We start from the raw sequence: 22335 nt of genomic DNA on the forward strand, positions 1-22335 counted from the left end.
TAATGAAGGCAATTCTTTTTGTAGACTCCCAAAGTGTCATCGTTGCCCTTTGCTCTGTAAGAGATACAAAAAACATGCTCGCTAAGCTAATACGCTATAAAATCAATTGCTGCTTAGAGCGTGGGTTCGTTATCAAATTCTGTTGGATCCCAAGCCATGTTGGGATCAAAGGCAATGAGAAAGCAGACCAGCTGGCTACCTCCGCAAGCAACCTCCTAGAAATCCGGCGGGGGATACCCTTTCAAGATATCAAACCCCCTCCTTAGGAAAGCTCTCCTCGATGCTTGGCAATCTGAGTGGAACCTAGAGAGTGCAAATAAGCTGCATGCTATTAAGCCAGTTTTGGGGTTGTGGGAGAATTCATCTCGTAAAAACCGTTTTCATGAGGTTCTCTTGTGCCGTCTTAGAATCGGCCACACCTTCCTGACTCACGGACATCTTCTTTGTGGAGAAGACGCTCCAAGCTGCGAGCATTGCGGTGAACCTTTGACAATTTTGCATATTTTGTGTTCTTGTCCAGGCTTTGAGCAGAACCGGCTTGCCTGTTTTCCAGAGTTTTTTACATATCAGATTCCTTTCCATCCATCACGCTTGTTAGGCGAGCATCCCATCATTCCATTCAATCGGGTCCTCAACTTTTTGCAAGCAAGTGGCCTTTTACACAAAATTTAAGTACTGCATTTTCTGTTCACCATAAATGTATAAAACATCAGCTTCATGTATGCTCTCAATTACCATTACTGTGAGTCGCATTAGTCTCGTAGTCTGGCGCAGCATGGCCTTCGTCGCTTTTGCGCCATTAAACCGTTAATCATCATCATCATCATCACTAAGCGTACGACGCATTCGCGACGCCGCTATATTTTTAGTTGACAAGAGGCTGACGGCCATGCATGTGAGGGCTCGTGCAGTCTCGTGCTAAAAACGCGCAGAGCTCCCGCGGGGCTGTCATACGTACAGAAAGACTGAAGGTCCTTCGATGCATTGCGACAGCGGTGGCGTCAAACTGGATGGTAGGATCAGCCACGGCCTCGTCTCTACTGACAAATACTGGAAGATCATCACGTGACGCGACCGCCGAAAGTGAAAAGGTAGAGCGGCAGACAAGAGTCATGTAAAGGGCGCCCCGCTGCGGCGAGACGCCGAAACACACTTGTCCCGAGGGATAGAATGTCCGCTCGTGCTTCTCGCGTTCCTCGGGCTACCGCTTCGTTTCTCGTCGGGGCTGGAAAACCATGTTTCGGGTCCTCCCGCTGCAAAAAATGTGCGCAGAATACCAGACCCCCCGAGAAATGCTCTGCGCTGCCAAATCCTGGCACTCCAAATCTGCGGGCACTCTATGTCTCAGTCATCGAACTGCCAGACTTTGTGAGTATAGAGCCTATTGGAGAGCGCGCGTCTCCTTTTAGGGCAGACTCGTTGACCGCAACCGTGTGCTGCACTATCGGTTGGTGGCGTCTCATATCCAGCAGTATCCAACATAGTTATTACAATAAACGCTAGAGGCTCAGCTGGCGCTAGTGTACTGGTGCATTTTGAAGCAGACAGCAAGCACTTAGAAATTGGCTTCCGGTAATGCATTTCTATGGGAAAAAGCGAGTGCCTTTTCTTTCTGCGCTCGGTTATAAGAGCAAATATCACGAATACTTTGTACGTACTAGGCACGTTGGAATATTTCTCAGTCACGCAGACAAAATAATTGGTCAGTTACAGCATTTTTATTTGAAATTCGTGGCATGCAAAACGGTATTAAAACCGCTGCGTACGTGTATTTATGTGCACTGTCGGACACTGTTAGCGCGAACACGGCGTCGACGCTTTCCAGCATGGGAGATATACGTTCCAAACGAACGAAGGACATGTGGAAAACCTAGAGAGACGGCAAGAACTACGCAGTAACACTGGATAACTAACTCCCTGTGCACGCAGACGATCAAAATAAATTGAAAGCCACGTAATATAGTCAGATTTGCAATAAATAAGTACAGTACTGCTTTCTTATTTCTGCTCATGAATATGTGCGACGATGCTTGTTCTGGGTTCCAATCATCACCCGCACGCTCCAAATCTTGGAATCATTCAGAGAGCAGGTGCCCGATAAAAACTGCCCGACATAGGAAATAATAAAAAGACACACCTTTCGTCGCTCACGTGCTTTATTTTTTGCGTTCGAATGTTTCTTTAACCGATCGTAAAGATGCACGACGGAGTCATTTTCATCAACTGACAGGACGGGCACATTAGCAATATATAAGCACCACCGAAATGCTAGCAAAACTTGAACACACTCTACATTCCTTTCGATCGCTAGTTTGCTTAGAATCGTCGCTCGTTTTCACATACCTTCCTTGAAACAGAGGTTTGGGCCTGAGATAGAGCGAAGAATAACATCGTTCAGTGGTAAAGAAAAATGCTGTAACTAAAACAATTACACTTTCACAATACCAATAAAGGTACATACTATCCGGTACAACCGAAACGACAAAAGTTGTTCATGTTATTTTCCGGCGAAGAGACAAAATTCACGCGCGTTTTCCCATAGGAATACACAGGGAGGCTGGAAATGTAGACTGCTTGCTGTCTGCTTCAATTTACAACCGGAAGTTCCGTAGACACTAGCGCCAGCTGAGCCTCTAGCGTTTATTGTAATAACTCTGTGGTATCCAATGCTCCACAAGGCAGGGAAGGCAATCCGCTCATATAGGCAACGAAATCGGTTTGATCGCCACTCGAGCCGTTGGCGAAAGGAAGTCACGCTGTCTTCTTGCCAATGCAAAACTGCTGTTAATCGGTGGAAGGAACATTGTATGCAGGCGTTTCAGTTAAGTAACTGGCCACTTAATAGAAACTCGGGACAATCGGGTTATCGTTGAAACTTTCGAGACACTCAACGTAAAATCTAAACAATTTGGGACAACAAAGTTTATAAACACCGAATGGAAATTGATTGCTAGATATGTACTGGTAGCTGACACTGTAATCGGGACATTTTCAGAATCGGAACGTGTCTTGGAAATGCCAGCTTTAGTAATGCTCAAAACTTGCATTTATTAGTGAAATACCTAAGTGAAATGTACTTAAAAAGCATCGTGAAGTACCTTCACGAAGAACCGTCATTGAGAGTCGTTATGGGGAGCCGTTATGAAGAACCGCCATCGAGTACCCTCATGGAGAACCCTCATGGAGAACCCTCATGGAGAACCCTCATGGAGAACCCTCGTGGAGAACCCTCGTGGAGAACCCTCGTGGAGAACCCTCGTGGAGAACCCTCGTGGAGAACCCTCGTGGAGAACCCTCGTGGAGAACCCTCGTGGAGAACACTTGTGGAGAACACTTGTGGAGAACACTTGTGGAGAACACTCGTGGAGAACACTCGTGGAGGAACCCTCGTGGAGGAACCCTCGTGGAGGAACCCTCGTGGAGGAACCCTCGTGGAGGAACCCTCGTGGAGGAACCCTCGTGGAGGAACCCTCGTGGAGGAACCCTCGTGGAGGAACCCTCATGGAGAACCCTCATGGAGAACCGTCATGTAGGAAAAGCATCAAGTGCCACCATGAAGAACTGTCAAGGAGGACCGTCATGCCGAACCGCCATAAGTAACCGTCACACAAACCCGTCATGAAACGCGGTCATGAAAAACCGTAATGAAGAACCGTCATAAAGGACCACCATGAAGTACTATCATGGAGGACTGTCATGGACAACCATCATAAAGTACCGTCATTAAGGACAGTCTTCAAGTGCTGTCTTGAAGCACCGCAAAGTACCCTGATGAATATTCATCACAAGGAACGTTAACGTCGTGTGACACCATGACGTTACAGCGAGGTCACCGTAACGTCATGATGATGTCACGCGAAGTCATGACATTATTATACACCATGACAAGATGTGACGCAATGACGTCGCACGACTATTACGTCACCAGACGCAACGACATTAAGTGAAGTCAATCACGTGAGCCCATGGCGCGACATACGTCATAACACTTGCCCAGTTCATTCACAAAACATTCTGTGCTCCCGGTCATTGTCAACATAAGCAAGCTAATATAATCTTTTTTTTCTGCCCGACAGGAGGAGTTCCAGTGTCTTCGAGACAAGGTGGCTGACGCGAGAGGTCAGCCACTTAGAATGAGGCCCCTGCTCCTTCCCGCCGTGGCCAACACCATCGCCGCTCTCGTTCTGGGCAGCCGTTACGCGTCCAGCGACCCGAGGCTAGACCAGCTGGAGCAACATTTGGAGACCTTTGTTAGGATCTTCTTCAGCGTCCCCCCTGTGAACCCACTGCCGAGCTGGCTCGATTGGATGTCACCATATATCCCCATCCTCGGAGAATACAAAGGCTCGAAATTTGCACGAGATATCCTCAAGTTCGTTGGGTAAATAAAAATAGATGTTCCGCAATTTTTCAAACCGCAAGTACGCGCAATTTCGGATGAATGTTCGCTTAATGCGATAATTAGAGGCATGGTAAACAGACGACATCACTACCCTCAACTCTTCGTATTTGAATTCTAAGAAGCCAACCCTGCCAACGTTACTTAGATTAATCAAAACCCGTATACTTTAATTTTGACGTCATCACAGTGACATCGAGCGAAGATAACAGCGAGTTTTAGTAGTGCGTACATAAGCGAACGCGTGCACTGTGCGTTTTGGTTTGCGATACGTGTTACACACTTCGGCTGCCGCCTTGGATTGGCGCATGGTGACGACGCGCATTTCCAGCGTGGAGCATGCAGCGCTAACACAAAGGCTTAGTGCTTGCGTTTCCAGCTTTGCGCAATACTAAATCTATCTATTGATTGGATGCAAGTGCAGCGTCAACGTTCGGCTGAGACTCGTGTCCAGTCAATCGTTCGAATAACCTTCGGCGATGGGCTTGACACCAATAGACCGTTTGCTACATTACCCAAGCATCAAAGAGAATACAGGGATTGGTGATCTACGTGCCACACGCGCACGCCTTCCCCATGTAAAAGATTCGAAGTACATAACCAAAATAGAGCGTTGACGAACGCGCGTGCAAGACGTCTTTGTTTTAGATATTTGCTTTAGAACAGTTGCTACTGCTGAGGCCACCTCGTGCGGCGCGTGGAACACCAATCCCTGCAGTCTCCTTGATGCTTGGGTAATATAGCGAAAGATCTATTGCTTAGTTTGTGCCATTTGAATCTGATGCCAACACGTGGAGGTAAAGGAGGCTGCTCGCAGGCTTTGAATATTTCTAGGTGGTGTTTGCTACGCCATCACTAGTAGCACATGTACGATATGAGCAAATATTCAATTTTAGAGCGGTTTAAATATTTGTGCTAACTAATCTGCATGGTCTATTTAAATGCGAATATGAAGGCACAGTTGTCTGGCACAAAACACATAACAAGTCTGTTAGACTATAGTAATGCTGAGCGCAAGTTCGTCTGCTCCTTTTACAGTGGCTGTGGTGACGTTAGAAGAACGCAGAGATCTGTTTGGCTTTGATCGAAGGATAGTGGGTAGTCCTCATAGCAAGCTTTCTTTAGGTCTACCTACTATCCTTAAATCAGATCCAATCAGAGCTCTGCGTCTTTCTGACTTCACCACAACCCCCGCTAAAAAAGCAGACGAACATGAGCTTCGCATTGCTTCAGCAAACGTCAATTCTGAATATTTTTACAGCACCCCTCTGAGTGTGAAAAGGAAAAATTCAACTCGTACTAACTCTGTGGTGTCTTTTACGTACCGAAATTTTTAAATACCCTATATAAAACGCAGTCTGCGCACGCTTTGTGCACACTCATATTTAATGATTATAATCCTAAAAACGTTCCGGAAAATGTGCCTGACTCAGTCTCATAACTCTGGTCACTCACAAAGAAAGAACGGCAAGGTGGTGCTTTAATTATTCCGCCTCCAGCGCGAGCCTCTTACCTTCGACAATGCTTCGATGTTTCGTGCACCTGGAGCGCTCGCGTGTTGCCAAAGCATGACGGAAGGCATGCTTTGGCATGCTGGAGGTCGGACGTTCGAAAGACGAGCCTTGCCGTTCTCATCTTCCTCGTGACTGTACCGAGTCATTGGGACCCAACTTAATCATACGTCAAGTACTACAGCCCGCCCTAGAGCTATAGGAAGCACCGGAACTGTGTCAACTATCCGGTGGGAATACCACCCTCGCGCCAGCTGAATGGCTCTATGACGTAGCGCTCGGTGGAACAACCGCACTAAGCGCGAAGGCTCGCCCAAGGTCGATATCCCAGCTGGACCGGGGTACAAACGCGTTTTCCAAAGTCATCCAGGCACCGCAGTGCGAGGTTATGGCGAAAAAGCCTGAATCGCCGGGTGGGCAGAATTGCTGCGTTATTTCCGATCCATCCGTGACTTTCACCAAGAGTGAGAGACATCCCCCACTCGGCCTGTTCCACGGGGCTTTACGTCATGAAGGAGTTCACGGGCTGCCGCCAGGATATCTCTCCCATGAGATAAGACGCAGTTAACAGGCTAAGATATTTTTGACGCAGACTCTGTTACAGGGGTTCGAGACTCCTCATGCACAGAGCCGTGTATCGGGAGAGTTTGGCCATTCATTGGTTTGAAAAGGCGAGCATCGCGGGGCCAGCTACAGCCGCGAAACAGCCCCTAGCGGTGTTTGTAACCTCTAAAAATGCGACTCTGCTGGTTTGAATCGTTTTAGCGTCACTCGAGTAAAAAGGTATAACTCTTGCTGACTGAAAACTTGGCGCATGTGAGGTTTTCGTCACGTCCATATTCTACGCTAGAAAAAACAGGCGTGCGCTCCAAACGCGCTCCAAACCAGGGCCGACTTGCTAGGAACAGCGTATCAGCTGAGACTGGGAAATAAAGCAATACCAAAGCCAGCGCACGAGCTGAGCAGGACGCAAGCCGCGTCTCGAGGCGCTCGCGCGCCCCAGCTTTCGCAGTGCTTTCTTTTGCCAGTCTCAGCTGAGACGCTGTTGTAGCAAGACGGCTCAGAGCAAACTGTTACCGAGACGCCGAGATTGAACGCTTCTATTTCACGCTTTAAATGTCGTTTCCAATGTTGCTATGGCGCTGTCTGCTATTTAGTCGGCACTGTGTCGCCCTTTCAGTTTACGCTCTAACCGCGGGGGGATTATTCGGCGCTGGTGGCGGCCTTTGCTCCGCCCATTGGCCACTCTCCCAATATACGACTCTGCCCAAGCACAAAGTCGAAGCCAAAGTGGCGGCAGAAGCTCGGAGTCATCGTTGCGAGAGTCCAATCGGCACGCTGCGTTAACTTGGGCCCCGACTTTGTGTTTGAGGAGCCTACCGCCTCAGTTAGGGGTTCCGTGAGGTGAGCAAGACATCACGGTAAAGCGCTAAAAAAAAAAAAAAAGAACGTGAGGCGTTTGTTAATTTTAGCAAACTTGCCATATGCTAAATTTGTCAGCCATCATTGTGAGCCTTCAGCTCAGAAGAGCTATTATAAATTAAAACACTTAGCGCAGCTCATGCCACACTGCACAGTATTTGTATCCGGTTTTTATCTGCACGATGAAGATACATTTAGAGTTTATTTTATCAGCCAAGAAATCAATCACCGTTTGGACACGCTGGATCCAGACGTGAATCGACACTTCATTGACGGCTATTTTACTATGGTAACGCAGCACCGTGGAAAACCTGATCCCGACGTCAACCGTAAGTACCGCAATTTGTGCCCTGTAAAGACGCGCAGGAAATAACACTAGGCCGTGATAAGCAATAGACTGATCTCACCAAGCGTTCGGCGCATGCGTGAAGTCGCCATAACTTTAGTTCAAAGGAGGCAAACGGCAGTGCACGAGATGGCTCGTGCGTCTTGTGCCGTCTCGTGCTCTACACGTGCAGAAAGACTAAAGTTCCCTCGATGCATTGCCGCAGCGGCGGCGTAGTCAAACTGGCAGGTGATATCGGTCTATTACCGATTTATAAGTTTTAGAAATTGCAGCCCTTTAAAACGACGGGTCTTTCTGCTCTTGTGGCGCTTGGCAAAACTAAATATCAAAAGAATTGCATCCTTTGTACCTTACAGCGTCTATGTTTATCATACTGCACTTTCTAGAACACGAGTGTTTTGTAATTCCGGGTTTATACGGCTGCAGTTAACAATCAGCAGGACAAAATTTAGTATTTTGTAAAGTAGGAAAAAAAAATGAAAGGAATTGGCAGATACAAAGGTCCTCAAATATGAGCAAACAGATTTTTAGTCTTCACAGATTTTATATTGAAACAAATCCGTAAATGCAACAATAATGCGATCTATGCAGGTGAGCTATACAGCCAGGGGGACATAATATCAAAACATAACGGGCGTCATAAAACAAATCATTAAGTAAAATGCGTTAACTACCCTTTAATTGGTAAATATAAACCCAATTTAAAAAAAACACCAAAACTACTGTAAAATTGTGTTTCTCCTGTCTTCCTTAGCCTGGTCTTGGCTTTTTCTTTTGTAATTATGTTCAACCCACACCTGCTGATTGGCGAACTTGCTCTTTGTACTAATATATATATACCGTTTAAAAAAAAGTTGGGTTGTATGTATGTTTATACAGCCTAGAACTTGGTTTTCCTCAACCACCGTGACCTCAACGGGCGACGAGTCTCCCAGCTGTAGATGAGGAATTTAGCCAGTGCAGTACAGCCGCTAGCCTGGGGTCTTTAACGTGCATCACGCAGTAGTAATACACGACCGCACGGTGGTACGATGCTCATCCAGATCGAAACGGGCAAGGGGGGGGGGGGGGGGGGGGGGTTGAACCCAGGATCCTGGGTTCTGTAACGCGGGCTTTCGCTCCACGTGCTCCGAGCTGGTGTGCACTAGACTACTCGGCCGCCGATTTCTCCTACGGTTTCAACTACAAGCTCGCTGAGGGTAGTAAATAAAAACTCTAAATATGTGAATTTGAGAAATATTTAGGGCACGTCGAAAGCGGGGCGGTTCCGTTGAAGTTACCACTCGTGCAAATGGGTGAAAGGCTGGCGGCACGAAAAAGCGGGTGGTAAGGAACGGCGAATCCGAGCGGGAACGTTTCCGCCCTACCAACCTTGCACCTATTGGAGCGGAGCTCTTAAGGCCCGTTCACACACTTGCAACCGAGTACGATCGAGAGAGACGAGACCTGTTGAAACTTCTTAGAATTCCTTAGGACGAGAAAACACACTGGCACGCTGGTGGCACCTATGCGGTGACGTTGGAACTGCATTTCATAAAAGCGAAGGTTTTGCGGGATTTCCGAGGTCAAATGTGCGTAATACCTATGAGAAAGGCTCGATTATAGCGTTTTCAAAGGTTTTTCAAGCCAAGAAAGAAAGGATAATGCGCGAGAGAAATGGGAAATATGCCGGGCTACCAAGTTTATACTGCTATTCAACAGATGGCGCTGTGTGTCCTCTCGTCATAGATATTAAGAGGTTCCAAGGTATACGGTTCGAGGAGGTCGCAAGTGTCTGAACGGGCATTTAAGCGCCCGTTTTCAGCTTGTGCGGCGTCACCGTCGGCGTAACCCCGCATTGCATTATGGGACGTTTCCACTAAGGACGTCGCGAGGGCAACCCCGTCACGAGGGTTACCCTCACAAGGGTTGCCCTCGTGACGTCACGTGTGGCGTCATTGTATAAAACGCGTGATTTATTACGTCACGTGTGACGTCACACGCCTCAAACATTGCCAATATTCCCTTCTCTAAATTTAGCGGGAACATTTTCCGCTAAATTTAACGGAAAAATATATCCGCTAAATGTACCCTCGTTGAGACGTTGTTTGTCCCTTTCTCTTTCTACTTCACGATTTTGTGTTTTTCAAACCACAGTCTCAGGTTTTCAATCATCATGTATTACCCTCATGACGTCACGTGGTACGACACGTGTGATGTCGCACGTGCTGTCACGTGTGTCGTCACGAGGGTAAACTTTTCCCGCTAAATTCAGCGGAAACGTTTCCCCGCTAGTTTTAGCATGGAAGGAAGAGGGGTATACGCTCCCCTCCTCCTCCTCAAGAGCTGCGCTCTAAGTAGGCGTTACAGAAAATCGTAAGTCTAATTTTACACAAGTGATAGCTTTGACGCACCGCCGTTTCTCCCAAGCGCTTTCAGTATTTTTTTTAATTCCTGTCAGACGGTTTATATGCTGACACATGAATAGATTTCAAAACGCCAGTCCCTTCATGTATTCATCATTTGCTTGAGCCTTCAGTGCTGTTGTGTCTGTCAGTTTTTGTTCGGCAAAAGAGGTGGCGCCGCATGTATGGCTGCCTGCCCCCTGTTTAAAAATCATGTGACTCAGATATAAAAAGGGAATTCTGTTCAGTGTGAGTGAACTGCCTGCACCTCCCGTGGCCTGGGAACATAGGTCATGTACCGAATACAACAAGTGCCCCATACGAAACTGACTATTCCCGAAAACAATTTGCAACACTTCAATCTTCAGTTGTACTGTTCTAGTTGTTGATTTACTTCACCAAGTAATTTTAAGCCTAAGTTAATAATATTGTCTGCTGCATGAAAACCCGACTGAGTTAACCTCACATGTTTCACCTGGGACTCAAAAAGAGATTACTTTTTTTTTTCTTTTTTTTTTATGTAAAGAAGTAGGCGAGCAGATGTTTGGTAGGAGATGGTGCTCTGGATACTCGTTTTGCTTTTAGTGCCATTTCAAAAAGAAACTTGTTGGCAGAGACCACAGTGACTTTAAGACAACTGAAAACGTTCTTTATTGTTGTTTTTGCCATATCACACACGTGATTATAATATCGCAATTATCTGCGCACATTCGTATCGCTTATTGTATGAAGGCACAAGGACGTTTTAGAATAACGTAGGAAATGTTATCGAACGTTAGCGCTAAACTCAGCGCTCGCGTTAGCGCAAGGTGCGGAAGAGAGTTTTATAATGGCGTTTCTTCGCCGCAACGCAGTATCCAAGCATTTCGCGCTTACAACGCCACCAAGATAAAATCTAAGAAAACTAAGTTCGCACAAAAAATTCTGTTATTGAAAGAACAAAAAACGTCCTTGATCCAGAGTAATATTTTAAACTTGCCTCAATACGAAAATACGACACCAGCGGTAACTTTCGTGACCGCTCGCATCCCCTCGGTGAGGGAGGTCGGGTATCTGCTCTTTGCCGAGAAGACATTGCACGTAGGAAGCTGGAAGTTGCTGGCGATCGTTGCCCACCTGGTTGGATCTTCCAAAACCTTTGTGGCGCCTACCTCCCGTAGGAGTGCAATCTTGTCCTATATTGAAAACCGAAGTCGTGAGGACGCTGCTAACGTCGCGCTCACGACGGCCGCCAAGGCGGCCGGGGCCCTTCTAGCCGCCAAGGTGGCCGGGGCCCTTCTAGCCGCCAAGGCGGCCGGGGCTCTTCTAGCCGCCATTTTGTTACTGTGTTTGTCTCGGATAAAAGAAAAGAGACATACAGGACGAAGACAGGACGAGACAACTTGTCATATCTTCGCTCTTTATGTCACTTTCCTTTTGTCCCTGTAACCTACGAGCGCGCTCCAATTGGTCCACTATCTCGGCTTTAACCAACTTCTTGTCCATCTCGAATTCTCCTAGGAGCATCGCAAAAACTTCTTGCGTACGTACGTAAAGCGCAAAACGTGGTTAGTGTTCGGCGCATGCGTAGTGGCGACGAGGCTACATTTTGCGTACGCTATTCTGTGCGCACTGGGGGAGAGGAGCTCGAGAGAATGGAATGCTCTGGAAGGTCGCCGGGTTTCTCAGCTTGATTAGCGGTAGTGTCGCTTCATTTTACCAACAACTACCGACTGTACACATGGTACGCGTTGAACCCTCTGGGGAAGAGCGCCGTGGACGTAGGCGTCTGAAAACTCAGAATATTGCTAAAAGTTGGTTATGTAGAACGTTTTACGTATACAACACAATTGCCTAGCAATTACCTATAAACATTTTTTTTTGTTTAATTCGTTGCATTCCTTTCGACGAGACACCGCCCTTGGGCCCAATAGGATAGTGTTATACGAATTCTTAGGCTGTTCTATGTGTTCGTGAGCTGTCACAGTTCATATCATTTTAAACGGTACATGGCTTGTGCTTTTCAATTGAGTATTGTTGTTGTTGTTTTCAATTTCAATTATGGATTGCTCCCTTTCTTGGAAATAGGCGTAATTTTTTTACCATTCTTGTATATGAAATTATACTTTTAATCATATGTTCGTGGGCAGTCAAAAGCATGAACAGACACTAAAAGCACAAATCACTGGGCTATCAATAAACATGAAACTTTTTACGATAACACATAAAGGTGGGAACATGACGTTGCGTTTTAGACGCTGATTGATTGGTAATCAGCCCGTAGCATCGACTAACACTTTGGACGTTTTACGTACCATATACACGAATGACATCTGGGTCGTTCCAGTGCGGGTTTGAGGAATAATTTGGACCAGCTGGGGATCTTTTGGCTTGATAAAAAGATCTCGGTCTGGATGAGAAAACGTCACCTGAGGATCCGCAGGCCGGACTTAATGAGAAACATAGTACGGGGCTTCGTGTCGTTATGATCACTAATTGCTTTTCTATCATCACAAAATGCTCCCGAATATATGAAATTAAGAAATAGAATACTCCGTAATAACAACCCCAAATTTAAACAAAAAAAAATAAATCCCCAAAAGCAGGAAAGCCTAGCCATAACAGGAGTTCTTGTTGCCACGGACAGCTGACACCCTTCACGGCAGTGTGGTTGATTTATTGATCGCCGGATCGAGCACCGTGGCAGCCACCATCCTGTACATCCTCCTGCACTGCGCCGCCAACCCGGACGCGGTTCAAGCCAGGATCCACGAAGAGATCGACGCGGTGGTCGAGTCCTGCCGCAGCCCGAAGTGGGAAGACCACAACGGCATGCCCTACACCATGGCCGTCATTTGGGAAATGTATCGCTGGAAGACCGTCAGCACGCTAAACCTGCCCAGAGAGTAAGATGATTTCGTTTCCCAGTTAGTGAAGGAGTTTGGACCAAAAGTCTAATTTTTTTCTGACAATTTAAGGGTTCGAAAGCCAAAAAAGCCAAGGTATTATCTGCCTTGACTTTATTTGACCGGAATCTGTAGCAATTTTGGCCCTAAATTTCAAAACAAGTACAGGGTTAGGCTTACATCTGTGTTCGTTTGCCACTCGCTTCTTTGAGTCTCCATGCCCAAATTCTTTGGGCCAAATTTTAAATTTTAAATGGCAATTTAGGGCTTCAAAGGCCCCCAAAAAGCCAAAGTGTAACCTTACTTGACATCCTTTAGCCAGCGTTTGTGGCTAGTTTGGTCCTGAATTGAAAAACAATTGCAGATTTGGAGCTTAACTTCCTGGTGTTTCGGTTGTTATCTGACTTCTTTGAGCCTCAGTTCCAGAGGAAACGGCCCAATTAGGCTCCCCAAGAAGCACAGTTCTTTGAGCCAAAATATGGATTTTCTTTGATACTTTAGGGCCTAGACGGCTCCGAAATGCCAACGTATAACCTGACCTGAAATTGTTCTTCCAGAGTCTGTGGTTAATTTGGCCCTAAATTGCAAAACATTTGCTTGGTTGGGCTTAACTGCCTTGTCTTGCAAATGTTTCGGCTGTTCTCTGGTTTTGCTTGAGGCTCAGTTTGAGAGGAAATGCTCGAAATAGGCTTCCCCAGTAGCACAGGTCTTTGGGCCCACATTTAAACGTTGTCCGGCAATTTGAAACCTCAAAATAAAAAAAAATAAAAAAAAAAAAACGCCCCAAGTTATAACCTAATTTTATATTCTTTGACCAGAGTTTGTGGTTAACGCGATAGCGTTTAGGAGCTCTTGCCGAAGAAAATCCGGCGTCAGCTTCGGCTACGGTAAAGCCTTAAAGGGCCCATGAAAATTATTTTTTTTTTAACAGCCTGGTTGGGACACGCGTGCCAAAGTAAATTAATTTTACGCGAACATAATTCAATTTTTAGAGCAATATTGAAGGTGCGAGACTTATTTGAAATTCTGCGCGCAAAGTCCAGGACGTCACGGAATGGTCATACACTCTCTCCACCTCAACGGGATGGCTAAGTCGATCCATCTCCCCTCCACGGACCAGAAATGGCAACCAAGAAAACAAGTAGAAAGGAGGTTCCTAAATCGTTTCTCACCCCGTTCATATTTCTCTAAAAGATCTTTTATTTTTGCGTAAAATTAATTTTTCGACACGCGTGTCTCAAATTGACAGTGTAATTTTTTTTTTTTATTTCAGTGGCCTTTTAAGGTACTTTTATACACCCACGTAACGTCGACGGGCGCCACTGAACGCGGCGTAGCGCAGCGTACAAAGATGCTAATTGGTCGCAGATATCAAGTTTCTACTCGCCGGCCAACGAAACGCGCGAGTTCTGCACTACACTGCCTTAGCTGATCTAGCTCAACGTCGGAGTATTTTTCAAGAAACCATTCCCGTATTGCTTTTCAATCTATCTTACATTGAGTGCGCGCCTGGTTGAGTGAGTTTCAGTGGTGCGCGACCTAGGCGTACTTTTATATAGTGAATTATAGAGTGAATTATAGAGTGAATTATAGAGTGAATTATAGTGAATTATAGAGTGAATTATAGAGTGAATTATAGAGTGAATTATAGAGTGAATTATAGAGTGAATTATAGAGTAAATTATATGGTGAACATGTGAATTTTTAACCAATGCATGCTACCGCACCCTGGGAGCAATCACGAGAATGACGCTCCACTTTAAGACCGATACTTGCTCTTTACTGTCAGAAGTCACATTTTGTTGATATTAGATATGTAAATTTTTCTTTTTTTTTCTTTTTCTAAGCATGTTTTTGTTTTTGCATCCTCTAATTGGAGCTGCTTGAACTCTTGCATGTATGCACTGGTGCACCCTCCTGTAGGCCCGCGGGCTGTATAGGGGCACCGCAAAAGTACAAAATGAATAAAGAAATAAAATAACCAACCCTTTAAAATCCCATAATACAACGCGCGTAGCCACGTGTGACGGCACGCAGTCGACGTTACACGTGGCTTTAACGTCATGACCCATTTGGCACGCTTAAGTTTGGCAGAAAAACTTTCCGCTAAATTTGGCGGGTAGATAGTTAATGACGTCACGCGTTGCCTAACATGACGCACACGTGACATCATGAGACGTCACGTGACACGTGACGTTATCGACTAGAAAACGCGCACACCGTTGCGCGGCTTGAGATGCGGGAACGAACGCGAGTGTTTATGAAAAGGCTTTGCGACGGGGCCGGGTAACGCTATCGCGTTCCAATCTTAAAGGCGATGCTTAAGCTTCCCCCAAGCTTCCTTGTCCATAAATTGCAAAACAAGTGCAGAGTTGGGCTTAACTGCCTGGTTGCTTGGTTGTCAGCCGAGTTATTTGAACCTCAGTTCCAGAAGAAACAAAACTAACTTAAAATAATTTCGCACGTGATTGCGACTATTTGGCCCCTATATTGCAAAACAAGTAGAGAGTTAGGGTTAACTGCCTGGTTATTCGGTTGTCAGCTGGTTTTTGGGGGCCTTGGTTCAAAGGAGATGTCCGAATTAGGCTTCAAAACTAGAACAGCGCTTTGGGCCACAATTTGGTATGTGCTCGGCATTGGCGGACACTGAAAGTCTCAAAATGCCAAGCTACACTTCGTGCTAGATTGTTTGCGCCTTGGGCACCTCCTGCGTTTCTTTATACGCCAGATGCATCCACGTGCTTTTGTTTCCCCCAACTTCCACCAATGACAGAGCGCGCCTGACTGAGATCGTCGTCTAGCCTTCCCTACGGGTTTTCAATGTCACCCTTTTATTTGTGTGCCCCTCCACGCGTTTTGATGCGCCAAAGACAAATTTTGAAACACTTGCTCGCAGTATTACCTAACTTGATTTTCTTTGGCCAGTGTCTGGCTTCTTTTCCTACTCTCAATTGCCTTTTTTGACTGACTAAATTGCCTAAATTGAGTGTCAAAGTTAGGCTTCACTGCTTATTTTTTCGGTTGTACCCTGGACTTTTCTGGCCTCGGTTTAAGAAAAAAAGTGTCATAATTTCGCTTTATTTTGGCTTTCTCTATTTTTACCTGACAACTTTGGGCCTAGATTGCCAAACGAAGGCAGGAGTTAGGCTTTGGTGCAGATTTTTCCGATGGTATATGGCTTCTTTGACTCTCGTCTGGTACTTTGGCAGTTATGTGATATATAGAAAAGGTATAAAATAAAAGAAAAAAGTACTTTGGCACTGTTGCGTTTGGGAGGATGACGATCTCAGGCGCGGAACCAAGAATCGAGGCTGTGACTCGCCGCTAGCATGGCCCCGAGGAAACAGGCCTGGAGTGGGGGTACTGAAGTAGAACTTTTATGTACAGTTAATATACAAATAGCATGGTCGACTCGACTGATTAATCGGCAATCGGCAGTCGGCGATTTTTGGCTCTCTGAGTCCATGTTATATAACCTTCCGAGGGCGAGAAGGCCCGCGGAGCGAGAGAAGAATCTTCCCCGGCGTTCTAATGTTCACGTGGTGTTCGAAGTTCGGGGCGGCTGATGCAATTTCCGGGTGTTCTTTCAGCGAGGGGCAGATGATGCAATCCCTCCACGTTCTTGCCCCGCTTCGGTGGCTGATGTAAGGAGTCGACACCCTCGCTGAAACCCAACACCGACAGACCCACACACACACACAGGCACGCACACGCACGCCGGTGTTTCTCCTTGCGAAGGCTGGCGGTCCCAGATAGCCTCGTGGCCTGCGGAAGACGTTCTTTTTGTGTTTAAGGCCCTCCTCGAAGAGCACCACCGGCCCGATGACTCAAGGACCGGTCTTGGGATTCTGAACGTGAATGTCTAGCGCCGGTTGGCGCGCACCGGGGCCCAACGTGACAATAGGCTTTGCTGCCGTTGGCGACAGGTGAAGGCCAACTCTAGGACGGAGCCAAGGAAGCCAACCGTAACAGCACTAACGAACGCATGGGAGGAATATTTTATTAACCCAAACTCAGGCCATTGGGATTGACAAACTTGGGTCAAGTTTGGCAATCCTAGAGCCTAACTCTGTACTTTATAAGGCATGGCTCCAAAGCTTTAATTCCAAAATACGGTGTTTTTATTTGGGGCTTTTCTCTTGTCCTCAAAATGGACCTTTTCCGAGAAACGTTCTGCGCACGCGCGAGCGCCCGATGCCAAGCGGTGGAAATCGGCACGAAAAATCTAGGAAATTCGGAATGAGGCTGTAGATCGACGAGTAGAACACGTAATTTCAGCAGGTATATAATTGTGTTACACAAAAATAGAAAGTGGAAGGAAAGGAAAACGCAACGTTTGGGTGGACGCTACGGATTTCCCTCTTTAAAGTCGAGTTGGGCACGCGACGCAGCTCAGAGAGCGAAGCAACTGGTAGCGTAGCTCCCAATATCGATTGGTAATGGAATTTAACGCCCTAAATATCCGGACAAAAATATTTGGCCAAAATATCTGTGCTACCTGGGCATGACAGTGCAATAAGTGTACGTTGATGCCTGAATCACAGGTGATCCTTTATATCATAAGCATTATTTTACGCTCTTCCAAACTTGGCTATACGACCCTCAATAAATGATTTTAGAGTTTATAAATATTTTGTTGCGTTAGTTTTTTTTTTTTTTTTTTCATAAAGTATTGAACAATAATTCAATCTAGAGCCATAGTATCGTACTTTCTATTTACTTATTTTTAGTTGATCAATAGCTTAAAACTGTCCTGTTGACTAATTATGTTCGAAGCATGAGTAAAGGTGTTTTCTAAGGTTTGCCAAGCGAGTAATATGTGAAAAGGCAACCTGAAAATGTTGCTTCAATTTATTATGCAGGTCTAACTTTTAAGGCTGCAGTTTGGGCGAGGTCGTCTTTTGTACCTTCGACGTTACAGCAAACAACAAGAGACACACCCTTCGTACGGACACTAACCTGTGACTATTTGGAGCGGCATCAACCGCGCTTGCAGAGCGCTATCCTTAGTGGATGAATATCACAAGAAAAATTGAAATAGGATGTGTTCACAAGGCTTTAAAGCGTGGCATTCAAAATCTATTTAGACCAAATTGCCATAAAAAAGATGTGCAATGTGCATTTACTTTAGCCGAAACACAATGTTGGTTTTTGTGTTTGGCCTTTTCTTTGACATTGTAAGAGAAGCGCTTCAATATGCTGCTTTTCAAATCATCGTCGCGGGTAAGTCTTAGCGCTTAATTTTGTTTTCGCAAAAACTCTTCGGAATATTTACTTTCACAAACTCGAGTGTCGTTGTTTCAATAGAGTCGATATTTTAGTCGCTTTCAATTATTAAAAATAACGAAATTATGCATCGCTTTCATGAATTTTTCCTCTTAGATTTACCATTAGCTTTTTTTTTTTTACTTTTGAACTTAAAAATTTGCAATCTTGATTATGCTTGAATGTGAACGATGTGGTACCATCCATGTTTGAGCCAGATAACGGGAACTTTGTTACCCTGTCCTTCTTTCTTTTATTTTTTTTTTTATAGAGCTATTTTTATAATGTGCTTTTTCCTCCATTGTAAAATCCTCGCTCAGGTATTGCATCCGTAAGGATGTCTTTGAGCTAAATAAATAAAATGAAATGAAATGCGTGTCGCTTGAAGAAGCTAACAGCTGCTACTGTTTTAGAACAGGGGGCGTTGCAAAACCGGGTTTGTCAACATCCAATGCAGTGTGCGCCTTAAGAAACATCATTTTACGCTGAAATAAAACGCAACAATCCTTTGCAAGGCCTGCGAATAGGAAGGAAACCGCGACCATGGCGGAATCCTTCAACATACTGTTTGGTATTTTTTTTTAAATATACTGTTACGAGGAGTGTACAAATCTAAGCAAAAGCGAGAGGACAAGCGAGCTGCTTTACACAATTAAGATAGACGTATTAATCTAGGAGCAGGGAGAAAAAAGGGGGTCGGCCACACAAAACTCGAAACACACTGGTGTTTGTAGTTGTGCAGTATGTTTGTTGTCTGTTGCCTTTTTCTTCTTGCCACTGAGCTACTATGGCCAATTCCAACCCGTTATCACCATTACCAAATTAGTTTGTGGACATCAACGTACTCCTTAAAGTTAATAATCGAAGAAATGTTAATTGTTCTAGGGTAGCGGAAGACGTCGTCCTGAACGGGTACCTAATCCCCAAGGGAACCATCGTCGTAGCCAACAACTGGGCAACGCACAACGATCCCAGGTACTGGAAGAATCCCGAGCGGTTCGACCCATCCCGGTTCCTGACGCCCGACGAATCCCAACTCCTTCCGAGACCGGAATACCTGATGCCCTTCTCAATCGGTGCGTGCTGGGGGATGTTTACCTCACAACAACTATGCGGAGGACAAGTTCGTCTGCTTCTTGCCCAGGGGTTGCGGTGACGTCAAAACGCCGAATTCTGATCGACTCGAATTGGAAGGGTAGTGGATAGCCCTAAAGACAGCTAGCATTGAGGTCTACCCACTGCTCTTCCAATCAGAGCCAATCGGAGTTTGGCGTTCTGAAGTTGCTGCAACCCCAGTGCAAGCAGCAGAAGGACTTGCTCTCCGCATAGTCTCTGATAGTGGAAGAAATGCATGGCGTGCATTTTTATGTTTAGGCTGCTTGCGTCGTCATTCGTTCACTAATGCCACGATTTCAATGGCTTCAGGGATATGATAACACAGCACAACAACGGGGCTCTTTCTGTGGTGCCCCGCCGCAGACTATCGCATTTCCACGTTTCTTTCGTGGACCCTATTCCACTGATTTAATGTAGACGAAACTCGTTCTCTCGCTTAACCCTTGGTCGTAGCCCAACCGAGCCCACCTTACTTCTCCGTCCCTACACTCTTAATCTCGTTCCACTTAAGTTCCGGTCATTAGCGGAAGTTTCTTTTTTTTTTTTTTGCGAAGAAACGTTACACTTAACAGGGAGGTACAATGTTTCAAATTCGTTGTAGTTTATACAAGACAGTTTCATATATTAGTAAATATATGAAACTGACGCGGCTCCCTCGCTCGGCTGGGACAACTTCCATTTTCGGAAGAAAGGCGTACTTCACGTCGCGGCCAAGTGATTTCACGTGTCGGTGGCAGAGTCCGGCCGAGTCGAGGAGAAAAGTAGACTCAGTTTTCACCTTTCTTTTGTGTGTGTGTGTGTGTGCAAAACTGGAATCAATAAAACGAAAACGGATTCTTGCTCTGGGTTCTATGGACATTGAAGATTAACTGGAGTCTTCATTTGGAAAAAAAAAAAAAAAAGAAAGTTGTATCATTTTCTTATGGGTCCCTTTAAAACAACATCGACACAACTAAAACTCCGACGTTGCGCTGATTTCCGTCGATAGAAGAAAAAAATAATTTAAATAAAGATGTTACAGTGATCGTTCCGCTAATCGCGAATTCCGACCACAGCGGCGACGCTTTCGGTCACAAACGTCGCGAATGACGATTATAGGAGCCAGCTCGCTCGGGCCTTTACCCTCATTATTATCACGCGTGAATTAACTGATCGGTCGCAAAAATGGAGCTTAAGGCGATAGTTACATCCGAGAAAACATTTTTTTTAAAGAGCCTGACCAGGTCACACATGTCAGAAAATCAGACTTGTGGGGTGGGGTACTCGTTAAAAGTAATCAAATTACTGGTTATCGTTTATTTTTTGGTGTAATTTTGTAATCTTTTGATTACTTTTACTAGGCAGTAATCCCAACGGTTATATGATTCATTTCGGGAATACGAGAATTCCTTGCCTCCATAACTGTCCCCCCCTTCCCCCCCCCCCCCCTTTTTTTTGTTAATGGCGCTCTGCGTTCGCTGGAGCCTTTTGCCAAGAATTTCTCGAACCAAGCCTCCGACAGGGGAATGGTTTACAAAAATTGATGGACCAACGAGATAAGTATTTCGTAGTTCGGTGATTTTATTCCAACAATGGGCAGCACGAAAGGCCCGTTTTCGACCCGCCAAAAGGATCCGTCGTTTGAGAAACCGAAGTAATCAAAGTAACAGTTAAGTTTTCAAGTACGGGTAAACTACTTTTCTTCCCGGGACACCAGGTGATGTAATTGAGTACTTTTTAACCAAGCTTGATTGTAACTGTAATCAATTACTTTCTTTGAGTAACGTGTATAAGTCTGCACACACTAAAATTTCCCAGGAAAGTCAAACGAACAAACAACTGGCGGCCTCTGATATTTCCGTGGACGTTGAAATGTGAAGCCCTTTTTCGTTTAGCTATGGTGCCTGGAATGCTTCTCCGACTGGTGCGTTTACCGCGGCCAAAAAAATGGTCCCTCGATTTCCGCCTGATGACGTCATATAAGTGTGATGCTGTCGCAAGTCACGACCCTGGCAGCGTTTCCGTCAGTTGTGGTATGAATGGCAGACGCCTGTTGTGTTGCAGGTCGCTCTCCACTGGGACAGTTCACGGAAGCTAGAGCAGCTGGAAGTTGGGACGCCTGGGACGCCGTGACGACAGCGACAGTCGCGTTCGCTCGTGCTTTTCGCCAGTATTTCTATGACCAACCGCCACGATCGCGACAGTCAACAGCATGATACTCCGCCTTCTGTGACGTCATTTTTTGTTACTTCGGGACCACTTTTGATGTATGGGCGGGATAGGACGCTAAACACACCAGTCGAAGACGCGATCCAGGCACCATAGTTTAGCCTCGTCCACCAGCCACGTTATTATCGAGTATGCGGGATGAAACGAAGAGCCAGGTATTACAGTCTGGATAAAATAAAATAATATAGAATAGCCGAAACAAGAATGATAGATAGTCACGATCAAAGCCTGAGCTCCTCCCAGTAGTGTCACTAGTTAGGCGGGAACAAAACGATGTTTCCCCGAATACCGGAAGTTTCGTTATTCAGGATGTTGGCTCCCGCTTCGAAAGGGTCTGTAGCGCTTAGAACGCGTCCGCCCGCAACCACCCTAGTCAAGCACACAAAGTCCGATATTAGGCAAAATGAGGAGGTAAAAGGTTGTTCTTTTGGCGCAGCGTATGATGTTTTTGCGCTAAATTTAGCGAAGGGTATTTACGTGACACCAATCCCGCGATCACGCAAACCTCACTCACATCGCGGTGTTATGTGACGCTCTAATGTCAAGATGTAAAGTGACACCATGGCATCGAGTTCCATAGTCCCGTGACACTGTGACGTAAAAGTCGTGTGGTCACGTGACATTTACTTCGAGTTACGTGCTCACGCAACACTGTGACTTCGAGTTACGTGGTCACATATAACCGTGATATCACGGCTCATGACATCGTAGCACGTGCCGCAAACCGCGTGACCACACGTCCCATAGTGGCACCAAACACGAGATAGTCATACTTCGTGTTGTCATGTTTTCGTTCAAA

At 45.8% G+C, this 22335-nt stretch overlaps 1 protein-coding gene across 1 annotated transcript in view; it reads left to right on the plus strand.

The window, feature by feature from the left end:
- The window catches only part of LOC8043420 (cytochrome P450 2F2), a 61425-nt gene that overhangs the window by 37814 nt on the left and 1276 nt on the right, over positions 1-22335 (plus strand). The window contains exons 6-9 of the mRNA XM_040211922.3: positions 4077-4381; positions 7546-7661; positions 12689-12947; positions 19098-19288. Coding sequence (XP_040067856.1) covers positions 4077-4381; positions 7546-7661; positions 12689-12947; positions 19098-19288 — 871 coding nt within the window. The remainder of the gene's footprint in view (positions 1-4076; positions 4382-7545; positions 7662-12688; positions 12948-19097; positions 19289-22335) is intronic.

The sequence above is a fragment of the Ixodes scapularis genome, unplaced genomic scaffold (genome assembly GCF_016920785.2).
Source record: "Ixodes scapularis isolate PalLabHiFi unplaced genomic scaffold, ASM1692078v2 PGA_scaffold11__112_contigs__length_91849675, whole genome shotgun sequence".
Taxonomy (NCBI): Eukaryota; Metazoa; Arthropoda; class Arachnida; order Ixodida; family Ixodidae; genus Ixodes; species Ixodes scapularis.